This window comes from Gigantopelta aegis, chromosome 9 (genome assembly GCF_016097555.1).
Source record: "Gigantopelta aegis isolate Gae_Host chromosome 9, Gae_host_genome, whole genome shotgun sequence".
NCBI classification, from domain to species: Eukaryota; Metazoa; Mollusca; class Gastropoda; order Neomphalida; family Peltospiridae; genus Gigantopelta; species Gigantopelta aegis.
Genome location: NC_054707.1, coordinates 42,486,075 through 42,509,635, shown reverse-complemented (window position 1 = coordinate 42,509,635; position 23,561 = coordinate 42,486,075). Strand labels below are relative to the sequence as shown.

General features: G+C 35.4%; 1 protein-coding gene across 3 annotated transcripts in view; it reads right to left on the bottom strand.

Annotated features, from left to right (window-relative positions):
* Positions 1 to 23,561, bottom strand: part of LOC121381972 (kinesin-like protein KIF21A) — a 135,609-nt gene that overhangs the window by 82,063 nt on the left and 29,985 nt on the right. For all 3 annotated transcript variants that reach the window (XM_041511413.1, XM_041511410.1, XM_041511411.1), the window contains exons 3-8: positions 18,933 to 18,975; positions 13,966 to 14,148; positions 5,874 to 5,930; positions 5,227 to 5,319; positions 4,318 to 4,446; positions 2,594 to 2,761 (exon numbers count right to left, since the gene is read on the bottom strand). In XM_041511413.1, the coding sequence (XP_041367347.1) occupies positions 2,594 to 2,761; positions 4,318 to 4,446; positions 5,227 to 5,319; positions 5,874 to 5,930; positions 13,966 to 14,148; positions 18,933 to 18,975 (673 nt within the window). The remainder of the gene's footprint in view (positions 1 to 2,593; positions 2,762 to 4,317; positions 4,447 to 5,226; positions 5,320 to 5,873; positions 5,931 to 13,965; positions 14,149 to 18,932; positions 18,976 to 23,561) is intronic.

Here is a 23,561-nt window from a genome sequence, read left to right as displayed (position 1 = left end):
AATCGTTTATGCACATTTTCAATTCTCAGAGGCCTACCAACAGCCTCACACTTAAACCGTTATTGGATACACCTCTACAAACATGATAAGTCCAACCTCTGATTACTAATACTATGTTCCCTGTCCACCAAAAACCTGAAGCACTTATACAAATAATAAAAACATAATTTTTGATAGCCTCTAATCTATAAACTACTTAATCAAAGGAAAATAAGGAATATTACTTTTAACAACCCCGGAACGAAAACTAACGGGTGTCTAACATGTTGTTGTCAACACAATCTAGGCAAATGAGAGGAAACCTGCTAGCACATGAGCTACTCATACAAATACAGTGAAACCCCTCTAAACCAAATACCCATGGGACCAAGTAAAAAATCCAGTTTTAAAAGGTATTCAGATTAAAGGTTCTGTCTGTACATATTTTTAAAAAGGGACCTTCAAAGGGTCCAGCTTAGAAGGGTTTCACTGTAGTAGCAAGGAACCTTTTATGTGCACTTTCCAAGAAACAGGACAACACATTCCATGGACTTTGATGTATCAGTTGTAAGGTACTGGTTTTGATGGCAAAAATCAGAGTTCGACAAATCCGTTAACCCGACGTCCGTGGCTAGTGGTTTTTAAGTTCGGGCTAGTGAGAAATGCAAAACCACTAGCGCACAGGGCTAGTGGTTTCCACACCCCCCCTCCTTATCCCTCGATCGTGTTTTTTTCTTTTTCTCTCGGCTGAAATTTCGTTTAATCCACTTGAACTAGGTCTGCAAACTGCAGTAACATGCTAGGTCTGCAAACTGCAGTAACATGCTATCTCTACATCGCCAGTTACAGCATCAGGGTTCATACACTTAAAACAAGTCAAAATTCAAGGGTTTTTCAAGCACTTTCCAGGTCAACTTTACCAAAATTCCAGGACCTTACTGAGTTTCCACAGGTCGTTAAACACGCAAGTGCCAACCATCTTTGTGGGTTTACAATAGATGCATTAACTTGACACGCTCCCTGAACTTGCTAAATACCCAGCTGTAAAAAGTGACAATTTTTCTTTTCCAATATGGCAACGCTGTCGCTTGGATCTCGTGGCCGCGTGATTCTCGCATCGCGAGATAAAAAACGACAAACATTCACATGTCAACTGAGCCGGTAACCATCGGACGATTGGCATTTGATTTTGCCGCGGAAATGAAACAAATAATTTAATTACATGTTAAATAAAGTAAATAAAGCCTCCGTTTTAGGCGTTTATATTTTATTTGACATCAAATCATCATTTTCAAGGGTTTTCCAGACCGCAAGATGATTTTTAAGGGTATTCAAGCACTGGAATACATTAGCTTATTTTCAAGGGTTTTCCAGGCGCTGACGAAGCCTGCAGCATGCATTGTTTACTTTTCCCTTTCAAGTTTCTGGCACAGGGAATAAGTCTAATGACATGCGTGTTTTGATTGGTTGGTCACGTCACTGGTAGTTAATCTCGCACATATGTTTTAGGCTAAGAACTTGGAAATCACCAATCGCGACGACAGGTTAATCTCAATCAAGTAAACCCCAGTCATGCTTTGAATTTCAGTGGTTATCGGCAATCAGAAAAACAATTTACTTTAATGGTAACCGCACATGCAATGACTCTGCTTGGCCTATTACATGTAGCGGTCTGGATAATGCGTCACAGCTGCCGATACAAGACGATACCTTTTTTGTTCATCAATTAACAATGGATTACATGTCGCCGTTATATTCTTTTGATATTATCGGTCTGACACTGGATAATGCCCTGTATTTGAGCAATTGGCATCACCGTTCCTGATGACATAAATAGTATGACCCACTACCAAATACACTGAACCATCTATTACTGTGTGTCACACTGTCGTACCCTCATTTAAATTTAATTATTTTGATAGTGGGTTTAGATAACAACCATGAGTTTGCTCAATTATTTTCTCCGGGGGGAGGGCAAAAGCGCAAACGGAACAATGAAGATGGATCACACTTGACAAAAAACCAAATGTACAACATGACAAAAAAACTGAAAGTTACAACATGATTTAAGTGTTTGTTTTATTTTACTGTGTAATGTCACAAAAATTGTATAAAAATCACTTATAATTGATCAGGAATTTGGGCTAGTGCTTTATGTTGGTGGGCTAGCGTTTTTCACAAACCCACTCGCCCTGTGGCTAGTGACTTTTCAAAATATTTGTCATACTCTGCAAAAAGGATTTAATGGTTGCATTTAGAATGATGATCTTATGACCACTGCACGTCAGGAAACAGCTCTACCACTGAGCTACATCTAGTCTTTCTTAACCAAAAGGCACAGAAACCACAGTACTGCTAAAGCAAATCATGTCTCCTACTAGACACCAAATTTCCATATCTTCTATGTTCAAGGGTCATAACTCGGCCAAAAATGGGTTTATTGCTATAAAATTCAAACTTGATCTGTAACAGTACTTGGTAAAGCTATACACATTGTGGAAAAAACATCCGGAAAATTATATGTGGGACAGACAGACTAACAGACAGACAGAAGTTTCAAATATCAATATGCTTACAGACAAGTTTAATTTCATAAATAAATAAGTGAACGTACCAAACCACAGTTTATAGAGATGCCCTCCTTGGCTCTATCCCCCGTGGCTCCAGTCCGTTTTAAGCGCTCTGAACCAGCCAGATCAACAAAATGGAACTTCGCCGTTAAAGTCTCAAACTCAGGAATCGTTTGTGTGGAATCTGTCTCTTTGCCGTCTTCTAACAGTGCCTACAATCAAATATTTATTGGTTACTAACAGAAACAAAATTTTACCATTTTATCACAGTAAATAAATTGAATATCCATTAAAATCAATTTGTAGACCCTAAATCCATACCCATGAAGCAAATGTGCATATATGATTATGAAAGATTTCTAACTCATTAAAGTTTGCACAAGTAGAAGGCTTCATTTCTATAATCATCATTAGCAAAGGTTGATTTTCAGCACCTAAGCACTTCTAGACCTGTCAACCTTTAGTCAAGAGAAAGCAGGTGTGTGTGTTGAAAAAGCAGATGATTTTTTTAATTCACACAATTTAACCCAAATTCGCAAGTTTAAATATTTTTTTTATTACAATTAGTTATATGAACACTACATGTCATATATACTTGTTAACCGTAGATCTTGGCATCAACCAATATATTATTTATTATTTTTTTAAAGTTTAAATATTATTATGATTTAATACATATTTTAAAAAATAACTCTTTTATCCCAAAATGTTAAGAACATGAACAAGCAATAAAAAATAATCAGGTCAGAGAGTTTAAGTTGCACATTCAGAGCAAGCTGTTGTAGCACACACAAAAAATAATAATTAGTACATTAACAGTATTACACTTACAGGTTACATGTATGTTACATCTTCATTTGTCGTTAGTGTACCTAAGTACCAAAGACAACTTTATATAAATCTTATAAATTAACATTCAGTTTTTACTACAATGAGGAACAGTGGCGTGGTACTTATTTAAAATCATTATAATGATGCAATAAACATTGTATTTCCATTAATCATAAGTAAAACCTCATTACTGACATTGTGAAATATACCAGAATTATACTCATTTCCGTGAGTAACTTTATGTCAAACACAACATTTATTAATTGTACAAAAATAATCTCTTGAAGTGTACGCTTGTTACCAACATTTTACTGCACAAACATACAAAATTAACTACCGCAAGTATGTTTATATAGCTAACTGGTCTTTTCGTTGTCTTGCTGTGACATGTGATTTTAACATGTATCATGTGTATCGCTGTTCAGATTCGTCATAGTTGCATTATGTAATCTAGTGGAAAGACGTTTTACAATTCAAAGGCGTTATTAGGACTAAATTGGATAGTTTTATATATGACAACACTGAATGTCAATACACAGCCTGTTGAATCAGCGGCAACACACTTCGTAGCCATTATGATAACAACAAACATTATAATAACATGTCATTTAATAAACTCCATGTGCTTTTTTAACAATATAAATATCCACAATTCTCACATCGGCAAATGTTAAACAGTCAAGACAATTCGGCCTGTTACATTCTCGGAAACCGAAAGTAGCCGACATTTTCCGAAGGAGAAAAAAAGGCGGAGTTACTTCCCTTATGTTATTTTGGAACAATTAGTTAAAACCATTTTTAAAAAAACAACTCAAAATTGAAACAATTAGTTAAAACAATAGAGCAAGGCTTGCATTAAAAAAAAACCCCAAAACCCCATGTTTTCAGTATTTGTAATTGTTTTAGCTTTATTGTCGATATAAGATGACTGCCCTACCTGTTCCTTTACCATCCGGTTTTGTTTGATGTGGAGCGTAAAGATAGCATGTGACCGTGATGACTGGACATTCATGTTAGTGCTTGCTGTAGCACGGGACAAAGCACCTATCTTTAGGCACTGCATCGTCTGAAAATAAAATGGAACAAAAATATAACAACATGAATCTCCATTACATATTATGAAACTGTATGTTTCTGTTGAGTCCACTTATTAATTATCGGCTGTCAAAAATGTGGTAATAGAAAACATGCAGATCTTTTATCCGAAATTTCCCACAAACAGCCTTTGATATACTATACTAGTCGTGGGGTACTAGCTAGCATGGAGGAAAATCTAATCAGAGAGTCCACTGATACAAGGTTCTTACACTTGAAAAAACCCCGTAAAATTCCAGGAAATTTTTGTGTTCAATCAATGATTGTTTTTATAATAAATTGTTGTCTGAATGAGGACAACAAAAGTAAAGATGCAAAAAAAAAAAAAAGACAATTTTTTTTGCCAAATTTCCAGGACACAATAAAATTTAGTGCTTTTTCCAGGACAGTCCAGGCCTGGAATTCCACAAAATTCAAGGACATTCTAGGATTTCAGCATATGTAAGAATCCTGTGATACTCTGGCTAGGGATTTTCAAAGATATCTTAGCACTACGAAATCGTAAAACAATCATAACCTATGATGTCACTATGGCATGTGATGTAGTAACGTCATAGTGTACGATGGATATATGATTTTGTATCACTAAAATATCAAAATATGGGCCCAGATTAAAACAAACTGTCCTATTCCAAACAGTACCTCATGACTGGTCTATTAAAGGCCAGGGTATATGCTATGCATGCATTCATGTACACATAACCTGAAAGAAGAAGAAGACTGATCATATAAACAAAGAATGACAACTCACATCTTCAAGGCATGAGACATGGCGAGTTGTAACTCCCACAACATATATCCCACCATTAGCATCCTCATGTATCTTGATGTGAGACTTCCGACCCTATAAAGAAACACAACAAATATTTAATAAAGATTACAGTATTTCTTAAACTGTTAAAGTTACTGGCTGAGGATTTTCGAAAACCTATCTTAGCGCTACCAAATTGTAAAACCATTGTAGGCTATGACGTCAATACAACATTTGCCATATAGTAATGTCATAGCTTATGATGGTTTTAAGATTTCTTAGCACTAAGATAGCTTCGAAAATATGGGCCCTGTTTATTTATGAATATCAGTTTTCTTTATAAAATGTAAAACCACTGTGTAAATGTAAGGCAAGTGGAATTTTAAACAATCTCAAAAACTCTACATGCAGGTTTTTTCTTCGGCAGTTACAAAAACACAACTTTCATGGGGTTTTTTTTAGAGAAAGGTTTAGGTCAATTTAGCACAAAACCACACATTTAAAACTTTTTTTTTTTTTTAAATTACTCACTGTCCTCATAGTCCTTTTAAACCTACATTTAAACATATTACACATTCCACAACCAACCTCCCACCTTTACCTTTGAGCATTTACATAATTGTTGAATGGCCACTTATGGCACTCACCCTGGATTCAGGATCCCTTGTAGTGTCCAGAAGATCCAGTATTTCCTCATTGTACAGCTGAAAAACAAATAATACATAAATACAAGATACTGACAAAAGTCATTTTTCTAATTATGAAACAGAAATGAATCTGTTTAACCACACCGTAATCCTGTTTAACATATGTAAAATATAGTTATTCAACCCCTGCAATTTCCCACAGCAATCAGCAATGTTGTGTGGAGGTTTTCATTCTCCACGGCACTTTTTTTGCTGTGGACTATATTATAAAAATATTTCCACAGTATGCTTTTTTCCACGGACATTTTCTTAATCCCAGGGGTTAGTTATTTGGTATATATATAATGTATTGTTATTTTGACACTTGGTCTATATGAGAAGTAACAGTTATGATGCACTAATTACAGGGATGAAAAAAAGCTTTATGGCAATCGATCCCATGACCCATTGCACCTCAGGCAAGCACTCTATCATTTAACTACATCACACCCTTCCAATGATGGAAATACAGGTACATGTACAAAACAACAATAAAGAAACCCCCACACAAACCATTTTGCACACTATATGATTCTGCTTTATACAGTTAATGAACCATTAAGGTTGGTTAAATAGTAATTTGTGTGTGTGTGTGTGTGTGTGTGTGTGTGTGTATGTGTGTGTGTGTGTGTGAATCTTTAGACAATTTATTTATTTACAGATAGATTCAACAGAATAATCATGTGGTAATTATCACAATGAAATGATTTAATTAACACAACATTCAGAAATACAAATTTCAGTGTACATGTACATGGGGGCATACAAGTCACAACTACATTGTAGTTCATAAATCTAATCAACAAAGAATATGAATAGATCCACACTTTGTCAATGAAGAATATAAATGTCAACACAGATAATTAGTTTACTATTATTGTTAAATTACTGTGCTTGAGTAAGTACAAAGTACACTTAAATGTGACTGCTTTATAACTGCTGCAATCTATTCTTGTACTGAAAATTTGCTACAGTATATGAACACAGGATGAAATATTAGGGATCTTAAAATTACAAAAAAAGGGGCTAATATCCCTAGGGGAATATGCCTTTGTTTGAGGTCAAGTGTAGTAGAAAAGAAATTACTGAAATCGAAATAAGTGACACATTAGAGACATACATGTAAAACTTTAGAGAGGTCATTATAGAGCAAAAACCATTGTTTGTTTTAGCTTATATTCTAGCATAGTAAGTCTGCCTGGATAGCTGAATTTAAATTTAGTAGAAAATTGCAGTAATTTGCATGCTAACTACAGGTTTAAAAGCAATAGCATGTAGTCATTGTTGTGTGTTCAGTTAATCACCGGCAAGCAACCACACAAAAGTTATTCAGAACAATCTGTTGTACATCTCTTTAAATTTAGCATCATAAAATATTAGCCTATTGTATAGTCTCGCTAAATTTGCTAAAAACAAATTATGCCAACATTTCCTGATTTAGTCATCTTTTGAGTGATGTGCATGCACTTCCAGGCTTTCTGCCAGAAAATAATTGCCAAATTGGAGGGTAAATAATAAAAAACCCAAAAAGATCTAAATACCCCTACTATAGTAGGTACATGTAGTTATGGGTTTGAAATCTTTTGAAACGGGACACTGTATTTCATGTACTTTGACAAATTTTAAACAACATTTCTCGTACTATAATCTTTCTAAAAATTATAAAAATGTATCCATTAATTTCTGAGATTTTAGTGTACACAATTTTACCCTTCATACCCTCTTGCAGAAACCCTGACTTCATACACAACTGGGAATTGTTTTGTTTTTCTCCAATATTTTTTTTTAAGCATACAAACAATCTATGGTCGAAATAAAACCTATTCTGCCATGGAATGGCCTTGGTAAAAAAAAAAAAAATCGACACCTGATGATATAATTCTTGCTAAAACACATACATGTACATGTAAATTATTATTATAAAAGAAAATATTATATATTTTATATTGACTAATGTTAACACACACACACACACACACACACACACACACACACACACACACACACACACACACACACACACACACACACACACACACAGGGCTTGAACGTAAGAATTTGTCTCCAACAGCAAATTTTTAAAAAAAGAATTGCAATAGGTGAAACAGTCCACCGACAGCAATTTTTAGCCTGCCTATGGCAATTTTTTTTAAAGTGACATTTGCAGCAAATAAACCTGACTGAAATGCTCTTGTTATATGAAGACATCTTTTAAATGTGCAAATGTTAAATATTGGCAGATAATGTACACCAGGTATATACATTTCGCCATGTTGAGGAGCTCTACCGACGACACAAAAGTCCCATCAGTGATGCTCTCTACCTATGGCAATTTATATCTCATTGCCATCGGTGCCGCCGTTAAGTTTGAGCCCTACACATACACGCACACACCACACTATCCATTTTACTTCATGCAATGTTCTAGCATTAGGGCTCATCCATTATTCAGAGTATGACAAATATTTTGAAAAGTCACTAGCCACAGGGCTAGTGGGTTTGTGAAAACCACTAGCCCACCAAGATAAAGCACTAGCCCAAATTCTTGATCAATTATAACTGGATTTTTATCTAATTTTTGTAAGATTACACATTTACGATTATAACAGTAAAATGAAACAAACACTTAAATTATGTTGTAACTTTCAGTTTTGTCGTGTTGTACATGTACGTTTGGTCTTTTGTCAAGTGTGATCCATCGTTATTGTCCCATTTTCGCTTTTGCCCTCTCCCGGAGAAAAATAATTGATTAAACTCATGGTTGGTATCTAAAACCACTATCAAAACAATTAAATTTAAATGAGGGTACGACAGTGTGACACACGATAATAGATGGTTCAGTGTATTTGGTAGTGGGTTATGTTTTTAGGGCCTACTATTCATGTCGCCAGGAACGGTACTGCCAATTGCTCAAATACAGGGCATTATCCCATGTCAGACCGATATCAAAAGACTGTAACGGCGACATCTAATCCGTTGTTAATTGATGAACAAAAAAGGTATTATCTTGTATCGGCAGCTGTGAGACATTATCCAAACGTAATAGCCCAAGCCGAGTCATTGCATGTGCGGTTACCATTAAAGTAAATTGTTTTTCTGGTTGCCGATAACCATATGTAAGCGAAGTGTTAAATTAGAAAACAATAGGTAAATAAAACAAACACTGAAATTCAAAGCATGACTGGGGTTTACTTGATTGAGATTAACCTGTCGTCGCGATTGGTGATTTCCAAGTTAGCCTAAAACATAATTATGTGCGAGATTAACTACCACGTGACGTGTCCAACCAATCAAAACACGCATGTCATTAGACTTATTTCCTGTGCCAGAAACTTGAAAGGGAAAAGTAAACAATGCATGCTGTAACCGTGACGATGTAGAGATAGCATGTTACTGCAGTTTGCAGACCTAGTTCAAGTGGATTATTATTATATACAGATGATGTTGTTGATATTATTCTATGACAAACGTCACAATCAAATTTATTAAACGAAATTTCAGCCGAGAGAAAAAGAAGAAAAAACAAAAACAAAAACACGACCGAGCGATAAGGAGAGGGGGTGGGGAAAACCACTAGCCCGCAGGGCTAGTGGTTTTGCATTTCTCACTAGCCCGAACTTAAAAACCACTAGCCACGGGCGTCGGGCTAGCGGATTTGTCGAACTCTGCATTATTACAATAGTTATCATAAACAATGGATCAGCAAGCCTTCATACCAAAAATCAATTAGAAAATTTTAATAAGGGCTTGATCCTAAGACTAGTTAGTTAATCAGTGAGCTAAAGCACACCTACAATTTTACATGTACATGTACATGTATGTAAATACTACATTAGCATAGTACATGTATAGTGGTGTCATTAAACCTGTCTGTGCCACAAGCCGTTGTTTCCTAACACTAGCCAGTACACCGATACATGTACATGTAGGTTACATAGTCATTGTATTACATGTACATGTAGGTTAGTCATTGTATTTTATGACTCCTCAATGAGGCTATGAACATAACATCTCTAAGGTTATATTTAAAAATCCCTTGTTTCATGTAGCATAACTACTGGTACAATTGTAGTATTTTTGCAGTTTGTTGGTCTGTTGATAGCATGTGACACATCTGAATGAATGAATCAATCAATGAATGAACAAATAAATGAAGAAAAGAATGAATGAATGCTTGACACCCAGCATTAATAATTAATACATTTATTGTTTTATGCCTGACTGGTAAATTGGGTTTAAAAAGTGTACGTACGTTAAACAAACACCCCTCCTTTGTTTAATCACAACATACATGTATATTGATCAGTACATACACTTTATTACATAAAGACAGTAAAACTCCTCTAAATCGGACATATGACTACGTCAAAGGTCCAGTTTTAAGGCATACCCGGTTTAGAGAGATTCTGTTGTATATTAATATTTAAAAATGGACTGTGAAAAACATCTGGTTTTGCAGGAATTCTGTTTACAGAGGTTCCAGTTTTGAGGTGTTTCACTGTATGTATATACATACAGAATGTACATGTATGTACGAGGAATATCATACATAGGTATACATGTATATATTATAAGGAATAAATATTTTAATTTACGTTTTGGAGGGGGTCTTCAGATAATACAAGCACATGTATATTATTTTAAACCACATGGGACAAAATCAGCCGTCTTTTTTAGTTAATAAAGTTATGAGAAAGTCATTCCATTATTATTCATGAAAATTTACATGTCTATCTGTATGCATTTCCTGCGCATCCGTGAGAACAGACATCAACCAGCTTTTGCATTTCCACAATTTTCTCCCATTAAACTGTAAACTGTTCTAAACATCGTGTGATCTAACATTAATGTCAGGCAATTGCTCTTAAAATGCCGTGCCAGATTAAAGGTCAACACCACCAAATTAGATAGCACAATGTTTGCAACACCTGTAGCCAGGGCGGCATGCACAAGAATAACTCTGGCACAACATCTGTGTTTATGCTGGCAGTTAATGTGCGTTCATTCTTATTCCGCCCAGATGGTGACAGATCTTAGCATCTAGATGTCACACTGTACAGACTTCCCACCTGTTTTAATTGTTACTGGTAAACCACTCTCTGTTGGTTGGTTTTAGTACAGGTAAATTTACCTGTAGTAAATACAGCCCAAATACACGTAGCCAGACTTTCTGCGAGAAAAATAATTTGTTTGAATGTTTTTATTTTAGACGATAGCTGCATTTCATGTGCTTTGATAACTTTTAAACAGCAGTTTCCTAATTATCATCTATCTCAAAAAAAAAAAAAAAAAAAAAAAAAAAGATTTTAGGTTACATTATTTTACACCCTCCCCCATCCCCCGTACCATTTATAAATTTAATTTATATTTATTCAAACAGATGAAGTAAATCGACAAACAGGAGGTAGGCCTATATAAATGTCTCTCCACAAGATGATATGACATATAATCTGTACCTTGTGTCACAAACCCTGATAGCTGATCAGGTATAATAAGTTTAATTTCTATCTGTAAAAATACATTTATTTCGTTTCTGTTCTCATGATTAATAGAACATCAGCCATGTTTATAGGTTTTCGTGCTGTCAAATTTACCTGCTTTACAGGCACTTGTAAAGAGATTTAAATATTTAATTCTTTGATTTATGACTGAATGCTGGTGCATAATTCTACATTCATCTATAAAAGCCTTTTACATTTTGCTACAGCTTAAAACTGTTAATGTAACAGCAGTCCTGTCAGAAGGAAAGAAAGAAATGTTTTATTTAACGACGCACTCAACACATTTTAATTACGGTCATATGGCATCAGACATATGGTTAAGGACCACACAGATATTGAGAGAGGAAACCCGCTGTCGCCACTTCATGGGCTACTCTTTCCGATTAGCAGCATCCCACAGACAAGATAGCATATACCACGGCCTTTGATATACCAGTCGTGGTGCACTGGCTGTGACGAGAAATAGCCCAATGGGTCCACCAACGGGGATCGATCCCAGACCGACCGCGCATCGAGCGAACACTGTACCACTGAGCTACGTCCCGCCCCTCCTGTCAGAAGGATTTAGTACACTCAAATTTAACTGATGATAGTAAATACATGTATGGTCAGATATTTATAATACTGATTCATGAGATAACTCGAGGTGTTTAATTACTATCTGAATAACATATAAAGCAATTTAAATAGTGTTCAGACCAGACTATGGCTACAGGTAGCTCTGGCACTTGCCAAATTTGCCATTTGAATGAGAATTTTACAAACAATGAGAAAAAAGAAAAAAATATGGTAAAAAAAAAATGATTGTAATAATTGATATTTTGTTAACAGGTTTCTGCAATTTTTTAAGTTTAAAGTGACGGACCCTAGTTTTTAAACACAATACGGCATATTTTTCACTAATAAAGATATTTTTTTAATATATTTTAAATTAAAAGTTGTTACATTACATTATTTAGAATTTCATTTTGTACCCCTGAAGTGTTTCTGGTCATCCAGGTTGTTTTAAAATTCCATTATAAGCATTTTTCATAATTCTAAAAATGCACGTTCGTCCGAGAAGTAATGGTTATAATCGAGACAAGCTCTACTTATTTTTAGACAGTATTTCCATGTTTAAACATCACAGAATTTAGTCTGACTCTGTTGTAACTTCATTCACATGTGTTACAGGTTTGTAGATGAAGCAAACTTAGTGTTCATTTTTACAGGCTGAAAACAGGGTCTGTGCCTTTAATAGATAATTTAGAGAAATTGTCTGCTCCCCCAGAGCTAGATCTGCAGACTATGGCTATTTGATGCCTAACATACACTGTAAGTGTGCAGTAATTTTAACACTTAGTCTGGTGTGTGAGAAGAAACAGTTGTTAAATTAATTGCTATATATAGGCTATCTATATTACCAAATACATGTAGCTACAACAGATCTGTTGCTTGTGCTTTTGCATGCATACACTGGTAGAAAGACTTCACCTACAATGGCATTTGATATATACCAGTCTTGAAACACTGGATGGGATTAGGAGGAAACAATGATCGATTTCACAGAGGGAGATGAATCATACACACCAGGTGAGTACTCTACCACTGAGCTAGATCCTGGCCATGCCAAACTGATCAGTAAAGCAAATCTCTTGAGACAGCTGGTTACATAACACTGGTTTGATTATGTGATTTGGGACACAACTATAACTATGATGGCCTCTTGAGCACAAAACTACAATTATGGTCCTAAAGTTTGACCTGTTACTAAACCCCCTGAATGTATACATGTAAGAAAATAAATTATGATCATAATAATTTTTTCAGTCACATTTCTGTGTAAACATTAAGTCTATAGACAGCATTTATCACTAGTTATATTATTGATTCACTCTTTCATGACTATACTAGTCCATCAATATAAAATATGTTTTATACAGTGTGTGTTCAATTGACATAAAGACCCGTGTACTTTGTATTATAGAATGACTGTATAGTAAACCAGTTTTAAACTGTATACGTGTGCATGCACACACAAACTTTGAACAGTATTATAAATGACCTATTTTGCAAATGTGGCCACTCTAAATTGCCACCAAGCCATTTTCAGTTTTAGCTAAATTTGGTTATTATTAATTAATTTTTCTGTTCACCGATCTACATGTAACACCAATGATGATATATACAGCATTAAGATCACTCTTGTGAGAGTATTTTTCAAACTGTCATTAGTTTTGTAGGATGAAACGAAGAGAACTTCCAATATACTAAGGGGTTGGATGGTGAATAATTACTGTTGAGTGGTATACAGACTTTCTCTAACCATACTATGTTGTGATCTTTAGGGCATGGGCCTACATGTGTTGGGACCTAAGTGAACCTACTTACAGATGTGCCAATAAGTTTTGAGAGAGAGAGAGAGAGAGAGAGAGAGAGAGAGAGAGAGAGAGAGAGAGAGAGAGAGAGAGAGAGAGAGAGAGAGAGAGAGAGAGAGAGAGAGATAGAGGCTGAAACTGAATAAAAGGTTACAAAAAATCACAGCCCGTATTTATGTGATTTGTTAAACTTACTTCCATGAACTGACAATTGACTTTGAATTCTGGTGGTGGTTCATTATTTTCGAAGGCTGTTTGGCGAAGATCCTCTATACCACTGAACAGATGGTCGACAGCCCGTGGTATTATTCCTATTTCTTCCGGACTGATGTCCATGTCAAATCCTGTCCCCATGGAGTAGGTTTTACCCGACCCCGTCTGAAAAACAATATCATGGTTTACATGTCATATGTAATTAAAAAGAACAAAACTACCATAAGGCCACTTTTAAATAATACAGACATAAATTTCTGTTTCTTCCTTAATTATTCAATGAGAAAAGGAAGTAGTTTTACAGATTAATCCAGACATTCAGGGTGGGACGTAACCCAGAGGTAAAGTGCACACCTGATGCATGGCTGGTTCGATCCCCATCGGCTGGACCCATTGGGTTATTTCTCGTTCCGACTGATATAACAAAGGCTGTGGTATGTGCTATCTTGCCTGTGGGATGGTGCATATAAAAGATCCCTTGCTATTAATGGAAGATCGAAGAATGTAGTGGATTTCTTCTCTAAGACTGTCAAAATTACTAAATGTTTGACATCCAATAGCCGATAATTAATAAATCAATTTTTGAAGTATGTCATCTAGACAGTCTACATGGATGGATGGATGGAAGGACAGGTACTCTTTAACATGCCTTTATTCAATTAAGCTTTAGGCATGTCCATCTTGAACACATGTCTGACTTACAAAAGCAAGAAAGGTTTTATTTCTTATATTTTGATTACAGACAGTTGCTAATCAATTGGAACTATTTTAAACCTTTTAGAATTGCATAGCAATCTGTAAAACATGCATAGTAAATCGCAATGTGACACTGAACAAAATATTCTCTTCCCAGGGATCCATGCATTGAGGACAAAGCAGCAAGTCAATGTAATGACCTTATGGAAGTACTGAACCAACGGCTGGCTGGGTCAAAGTTTAAGGTGCACTTAACTTTTGATAGAGCAGTTAATACCACAAGTTCTGCCGTTGGTGATAAATGTGACAGTGTTTGTTGTGATAAAATATTGTTTCATCTGGCCAGTAAATTCCTGTAATTTAATTTGAACTAGTGTCAGTGTACCAACTACCGTTGTGCTGGAAACATGCGCAGGGTCCTACTGAAAATAGCATGACAATATCTGTGAGGAACTAGTCATAGGCATCACCCACTATGTCTGAAATGAGTAGCTTAACCCCCAATTTTTTTCTGATTTACTTTAAGGGTAAGGGGTGAAAGTATATATATCCATGGTGTATATGTCGATTGATACACTGCATGTAAGAGTTTTAGCCATATGTTACTATTGTCGTCCATAGGATTTGATTTGGTGGTATACACCCTATACATGTATATACAAATTATGTATGTACACAATACTGATGAACTTTACAGATACTGAGGGTTGGAGCTACATGTAGTGGTGATGTAAATATAAACCATTCAGGGCTTGAAGTACAAACGAAAATATGGCCTGATGTTTTTTTTTTCAAATAGCAGGCCAAAGGAAATATAACCTGCTAAGAAAAAAAAACGACCTGCTAAAAATATGACAGCATTGGATGAGGGAAGATTTGGGACACATAAAAACAATTTGGACATCTGAGATGTATTTCAGAGCATTATGGAATTAATATGATGTTCAGAATAGCAGTTGAGATAATTGTGCGTGCATTTTTGTCTTTAAAAAGGACATTCAATTTTGGTGGTGTGGAAATTTTATTTCACCTCATAGGTCTAAAAAAAAAATAAAAAAAATGGACAGCTTTTTGCAAGCTACTATCTTGAGCCTTGGAAGCGAGTACCTATCAGCCTTAAAACACAAGTCTTATGGCTTACATACTTGTAACCACTATACCAAACATGGCTGGGGAATATAAGGTGTTACAAAATGGCATTCCTCATTGTCCTGAACAAGGTGTATTAGTAATATAATGATAAGCATGCCCAGTGACAGGCACAACAGTGAGCTTTACAGCAGATGGTAATCCTCAGTAATTTTCATGTTACTTTACAACAGCCCCTCCTTGAGCAAGTTGACATGTCAGACGTGTGGGAACAAACAGAACTGACCTAAGAGCCATCCAACTTGAAACAAGCTTGTTAAGCCTCCAATAAGCAAGGCTCTGTGTCTACCTGAGAGTTGTTTGTATTCAGATAGTCATTCTTGACAATGATTTATAATAACCAGCCGGACAAAGTCATCTGCTAGTAGTAGTAGTAGTAGTAGTAGTACTACATGTACCATAATTTCCTGTGTACTGCCCACAGGCTATACATGTACCTGTTAAAATAACATGCAGGCAGTATGAAATGATGGTTTCAGACGAAATATAAAATAAAACAAAATCAAGTACATGTATTTCAATCTTCTTTTTTTCTTTTCTTTTTTTCTTTTTTAAAAAAAATATATTTTTGTGCAAATTACAATAAAACCAGCTACATGTAATTAACTCATGGTACTGGCATGTGATCTACATTCATGGTGGCCATATTACTATTTGTCTTTCATGCTGCATTACAGACACTCTGCAGACTATTCCCTGGAGAAGACTACATTATCTATTGTATTTTTCTAAAACCTAATTATAGCTAGTTGACGGATATTCAGTGTAGTGGACAATAATGCAGGAAATTACAGTTCATGTATGTTATAATACTTACATTAATATTGATTAAAAAACAGCATGTCTGATTTTTTAAATCGTTTTATAACTATCATTATTGTTTTTTAATAAATACATGCATGTGTACTTTCTAACTGATGTTAAAACACTAGTATTTTACTTTTCGATTTTGTATACAGACAGGTGTTTTGTCTAGATTCTCACCACAATCATTCAAGGATAAAGAGATTGTCCAATAAATAAATTAATGTTTAACAACATTCCACCAAAGAAAAATGAGAAGAGTACAAAAACAAAAAGGGAGAAAAGATTGCCAAGTTCCACAAAATCAAGAGCAGAAAATAACGCGAAAACTGGCAAGAAAACAAAACCATGAACCCTTGACAAGAGAGCAAATATCAGGTGGGGGCAAATTGTGACTGTATGCCTAGAAGCAATTAAAACTTTCCCAATTCTTGTTTGGTGTGCCAGTGCGTGCACAGGGTAATTGTACCATACACCATGTGTAGGTCAGGGAAGTACTTCCACATGATCAACACGTTATAAAATATGTTACTAAAAGTAAGAGATGAAAACCAGCACCACGGATCTATAAACAAGACAAAGTATACATATTTGCATTCATGAAGGCAGAAATGTGTCTCCATTTGTAACCCAACCCTGTTGTGAAGACTACAAATATTAATACTCGTGGTCTAATCTCATTACACATGGAACACTACCGAGTACACACAGTCTGATAATGGCAAATTTTCATGTCGGTTACCACAGAGTGACTTTCTCTTGGACTGTACGTATCACTAATGTCGTACAATCACGGAAACACAATAGGCCGTTTATCGACAAATACAAAAGCACTCGACATCACACTAGTATAAAGAAAGTGCTCAATGGGCCTGCGTCAAGCTGATGAAGGAATCTCAAAGCTAACACTCAATCCCATAAAGAATGCGATGCCAGTGAATAAAAATAGCCGCCACACCTACGATGAAACTTTGTGAATCCGTGTGTAAATTTGCTTAGTGGACAGGTTACGCGGGTCTTGCAACATGTAATTTATGTACATACAGCCAGACTCTGGGTGTCAGACGTCTCGTCTCGGGATGAAGACGTTTGCCCATCTTTTGATAGAGATAAAAGCCAATCTGGTGCATGGACATCTTGTGTATTATTATCAATAAAACCATCTAGACATGTCCTTCATGCTAAAACTACTATAATTATTAAGGACACACTGTGCATGCACAAGGGATTTATCCAGGACTTTTGCCATGGTCCCTGGTAGCTGCATGTTTGATGGGATTGGGAAAATTTAAGTTCATAATGGTGTCTACAGAGGATATTTAGACATATATGCTTCTACAGCATGTACACAGGGCTAGCTCTGGATGAGCAAAACATTTCGCCAAATTACCTTTAAACATGCAAAACCAGTTATTTTCCAACAAAATACCAATTATTGCTTGAAATTTGTTTGCCAAATTAAAATAAAATTCGCAATTGGCAAATTTGGCATGCTGTACCTACATTTGTGTACTTAAAATTATTTTTTAAAAATCTGAATACACCTTCATATTACAACGTGTATTAAAATATGTAAATGACCTTTATCTACAAGTTTAGCCATTTAAGAAAAGTAAATAAATAAAATCTGGGGTTTTTTTCTTGACCACATCACCTTTTATTATGGATAGGTTTACTTATTTTATAGTGTGTGCACGTGCGCGCATGCACACACACACACACACACACACACACCAACAAAACAACCCAGAATAGTTTTTCTTGGCCGAGTTTTATGGCTTAATTTAACTCTTTTAAAAGTCCCCGAAACTAGATATTTAACCCAAGTAATTGTTTAAATAAGTAGTTGTGACAAGTACATCTTTTAACTCCAATCCAATTTACTTGATCAAATAGACTATTTCAGTCACAAGCTTTCAGGGTGGATCAAAAACCCACAACATATCAAAAGAAAGTGTCTTTAAAGGTTAGTTCATTGTACATTTTACATATGTACGAACATCAGAAAGATGACAACACAAAAGGTGAATAGGACTCTGTCGCAAACTATAGCAGGGTTTAGGCAACAATAATTGTTACCAATGTTGATAATTTGCTTAAATATTAGTAGTCAAAATCAAAATTCTGTTCATCAAAAATTAATAAAATAGGCAATTCATTTTTTTTTTAACTGAGCAGCTTAAATAAAGTACACAATGTACAATGTACATGTACATTATATAAATTTTCAGGTTGAAGAACTATTTTAGAAATATATGTACAGGTAAAACCAACTAACATGTATTAAAAATAAAGCTTACCTGGCCATAAGCAAACACTGTTGCATTGAAACCTTCAAAACACCTGAAAAAACAAAAACAGATTTTGCAAGGAATCATTCAAAAATAGCTAAATAAACAAAAACAGATTTGATACTGAATCCCACAGAACCCCTTTTTGAGTACTTAGCATCAAGAATTATTTTTTGTTCCTTTAACTTAGCACCTGAATAAACATCAACAGATTTTAAAATGAATCTTTCAAAAGGCAAACACAGCTTCTATTAATTGCAAATGATACAACTTGGCGAAAATGGCATATATAGGTACAAGCTTTTACATTTTATTTTACACAAAGGAATAGAGTGAAATTTTGAATATTTCTGCAGTTATACTATAGGAAAACCAGAATTAGAATAAAACCTGTTTGAAAAGAGTACAAGTAGTCACATAAAAAGTTTTAATATTTTTTGTGTGTATGAATTTTTTGGTTTATTATTATTATTTTTTATCTTGTCTACTTAAAACATTCAGATCTGTTGAAAAAAAAGATAACAAATGACTAGTTACATCACAATACAGTTCACTAAATCTGGCATTTTACAACATCAAACTTTTTATGTTTTTGGAAGGTAACTGGTGTGAATATTATAGATTTGACATTAAAAACATAGAACTGCATGTGCCCCAGAGTACTTACATCTATATTTAAAAAACAAACAATAAGGGCAGGAAAGAAATGTTAAAAACCCCCACCGTATACTGCTAAACATTATAAGTATGTGTGTGTGTGTGTGTGTGTGTGTGTGTGTGTGTGTGTGTGTGTGTGTGTGTGTGTGTGTGTGTGTGTGTGTGTGTGTGTGTGTGTTTTAGTACTTGTTTGATTTTTTTTTTTTTTTTTTTTTTTTACTGTATCTAAACATTTGAACTACTGAAAAACAAAAACAATACAAAAACAAATGACTTGTTACACAATAATACAGTTCACTAAATCTGGCATTTTATAACTTCATCAAACTGCATTATGAACTTGTTAAAGGTAACTTGTATGAATATTATGGATTTGACAATTTAGAAATATAGAACTGCATACTTTTATTTAGAAAACAAACAATAAGGGCAGGAAATGAATGTTTAAAGACACCATATGTCGTCCCATTTTAAACTACAGCTGTATTTGGTGTCTAAAATACATGCATGTGTACAGTTATTTTGACAGCTGATCTAAAGATAAGAAACCTGCTGCCATCATATATAGTATTCGCCATGAGCAAATTCAAAAAGATCCAAACACCACTCTCCTAAAATGTTGCAAGGTGAACAATCATTTTAAGTTTTGAATAAAAGGCCAATCTCCTGAAACTTTCCAGGTCAGTGTGGAGGGATGTGGTAGTGATCACTTGCCTATCTTGGCAAAAACTAACATATGAGGTCAGGTCAGGTCAGAATGTTTAACGTGCACATTCAGAACAAGCTGTTGTAGCGCACACCTGTCCTGGGCAGAGGTGCCGGCTCCTCTGTCCAGGACAGGAAAGGGGTGGGGTGGAGGGGGGACCACCTGCACTGTCTGGTGCAAGGGAGCACCAGCAGTTCGACCGGAGCCGGTAACAGGTGGAGGGTAGTATGGTCCTAGGAAATTTGGAAAGTTCCATAGGATTAAGCCAAAGAATAACAAACTAATTTATATATTGATATGTGTTATAAATGTGAAGTTATTAAATTCAACATTTAATTAATTATAAAACATGCACACGTGCAGGTATGCATGCACGCACACACACACACACACACGTGTGTGCACACACACACACACATGTATGCATGCATTCACATATATACATGTACACACCAAAATAATAGTACACTGTATGGTTTGTATACAAAGGAGATAGCGCTGTAAAGTAAACATGGGGTCAAATGGTACTTGAGGTTATTACATTACTGGTATCTTGTTGAGAGGAATTGGGGTTAAGTGATACTAAACATCAAACACAAGTGTGGCTAGCTGTGATCACTGACCCAAACAACAATCACACGCATGTTCAAGCAAGCAGAACAGGTCACTTCTCAAATCATATTTACTACAATGTACACATGTACATGTATTGTTTTGGCATACAGCTTACATATATATGTACTGGTACGGGTATGCTCCATTGCATACAATGCAAATGTTAATACAAAATGTATGACATAGCCTTCTTTTTTTTTTCTTCTTTTTTTTAGTCATTTAAATGTCTAGCTTTAAAATAACTGGGAGCACTGTTAACAAAAACAAAAACAAAAACAAAAACTTAGCTACGCACAGCAATAGTGTCTTCTTCTGCTGAAAGGGTGGGACATAGCTTAGTGCTACAGTGTTCGCTCGATGCATGGTTGATCCCCGTCGGTGAGCCCATTGGGCTATTTCTTGTTCCAGTGCACCACGACTGGTATATCAAAGGCAGTAATATGTACTACCCTGTCTGTGGGATGGTGCATATAAAAGAACCCTTGCTGATAATCAGAAAGAGTAGCCCATGAAGTGGCAACAGCAGGTTTCCTCTCTCAATATCTATGTGGTCCTTAACCATATGTCTGATGTCATATAACCATAAATAAAATGTGTTGAGTGTGTCGTTAAATAAAATATGTCTTTCTTTCTTTCTTCTGCTGAATAAAAAGTGTACTATAACGTATTCTTGGGGTGGGGGTACTCTCCTCAGAGTAATTTTGAATATTATATAATAAAGATATGTGTATTGAAAAAAATGATTAAATGGGGTGGGGTGTAGTTCATGTATGCATGGTATCAAATAAAGTAGGCAGTGTGTGGTAACATATCACCCTATCCCCACCCCAAAAAGCCCTAATTAAACTACATTTACAACTGTACACTGTCAATACAGTAACATGATATATGAAAACATGGATATACATGTATACATTGTAAATATATGTGCATGTTGAATAAAATAAATAACATATATGAATGTATAATGAAAACCAAATGTAAAAAAAAGAAGAATAAATTAACAAACAAATGTTTCATGACACCACAGCTGACAAAATATATGTGTACATGTATATCAGCTACTGGGTCTGTATGAAACTAAACACCAACTATTGCATGTCAATCATACAATGGTAAAACTGAAAGCAGTAGGGCAAAATAGTAAACAATTCTGAAAAAATAACAAAGGTAAAATATTTACATAAATTGTGGAACAGTTATTCAATATTAAATATTTTGCTGATTAAAAAAAAAAAAATTGTGTTTTTAATTTCGGCAAAAGTAATTGAAACTCATACTAGTTGGTTTTCAGTGTACAATGTAATATTAAGATATGCATGTACATAATAATATACAGATATTGAAAGAAGTATACATGTATTGATTGTGTGACATATATTAGAAACTCAAAATCAGTGTATTTGTATCTTGATCCTGGTTAGGCCAAAAAAAAATAATCGTTTCTTTCCGGTCACCCGACCGACCCTAAATTTTGCCACCGACCCTGAACTTTTTTTTTCTGCTGGGGTGGGGTGGTGTGGGGGGAAGCGCACAGAGAAGTTGTGGTCGCGGATCGACAAAGCAGACGACAGAAGTACTCAAGTAGGATAACTCTTACACGTCAGTGTGTGTGTTAAATGGAGGTTGAGGGATGTGTGTGCGTGGGGGGGAGCAGCGATGGTTTTTATACACCCCCACCCCACTTTTTGGCACCTTCTTACACCGTGCCCTGGACCCAATCACTGGTGTTGTTAGAAACTGGACCCAGACTAGACATGCCTGGACGTTGAATGAATATGAGCATAACTAATTTGTTTGAAATTGGAATCATTAACCAGTGTTCTATGTTGCGACCAAAATGTTGGCGTGGCGACTGACTCCAAAAACGTCTAAGTATTAAATTATTTGCCATGTGCGTTCAGAGTCCTAGCAGCGAAAACAAATGAAATTTGTTGACATCATTGTGCAGTCGGAACATTTCATTATTTACTAAATTGTCCGATTGATCACTGTGAATTCCGTATTAATTGTCGGTACAATTCGGAACTCATCGTTGATTTTAGTAATTTGGCAAAAACAATCCAGATACTTACAACACATTCATAAATGATACAAAATGAGTAGTGTCGCACTATGGCGAGTAACATTTTAAGCTTGGCTAGTAAATTTTGTTTGTCCACTAGCCAAAGAAGAGTAAGTTATAAAACCGAGTGTAGAACACTGTTAATAGCACGTGCTCTTATTAGGTACCACGGTAATTGATGACACACGAGATCGCATGACAGTACGGTAACGTGTGTGGCGATTAAACGGCTTTTATTACAAACTGCTAAATACTGTAGGCCTATAGAGGAAAATATATCGTATTATCGTAACTCCAGTCATCTCATACATTGTAGGTTTATTTTCCAAAAACAACGTGCGATCTCAACAAAACAATCAAGGATTTCTCGATACCACATGCACTACAAGTCATCGCGTTTGTTTCCGCATGCAAAGGTGAAGGTCATTTGAAGAAGACGTGGTACAATTTTCGTTGTTGGCTACTGCTTAGGCCTAGTACCCAGAATTTGTTAATATACATGGGTGTAGCCTGTAGGAAGATACCAAAAAGTGGGGTGGGTGGGTACACACACGTATAAAATTAATATATAAACCATCGATGCTGCTACAAAGTA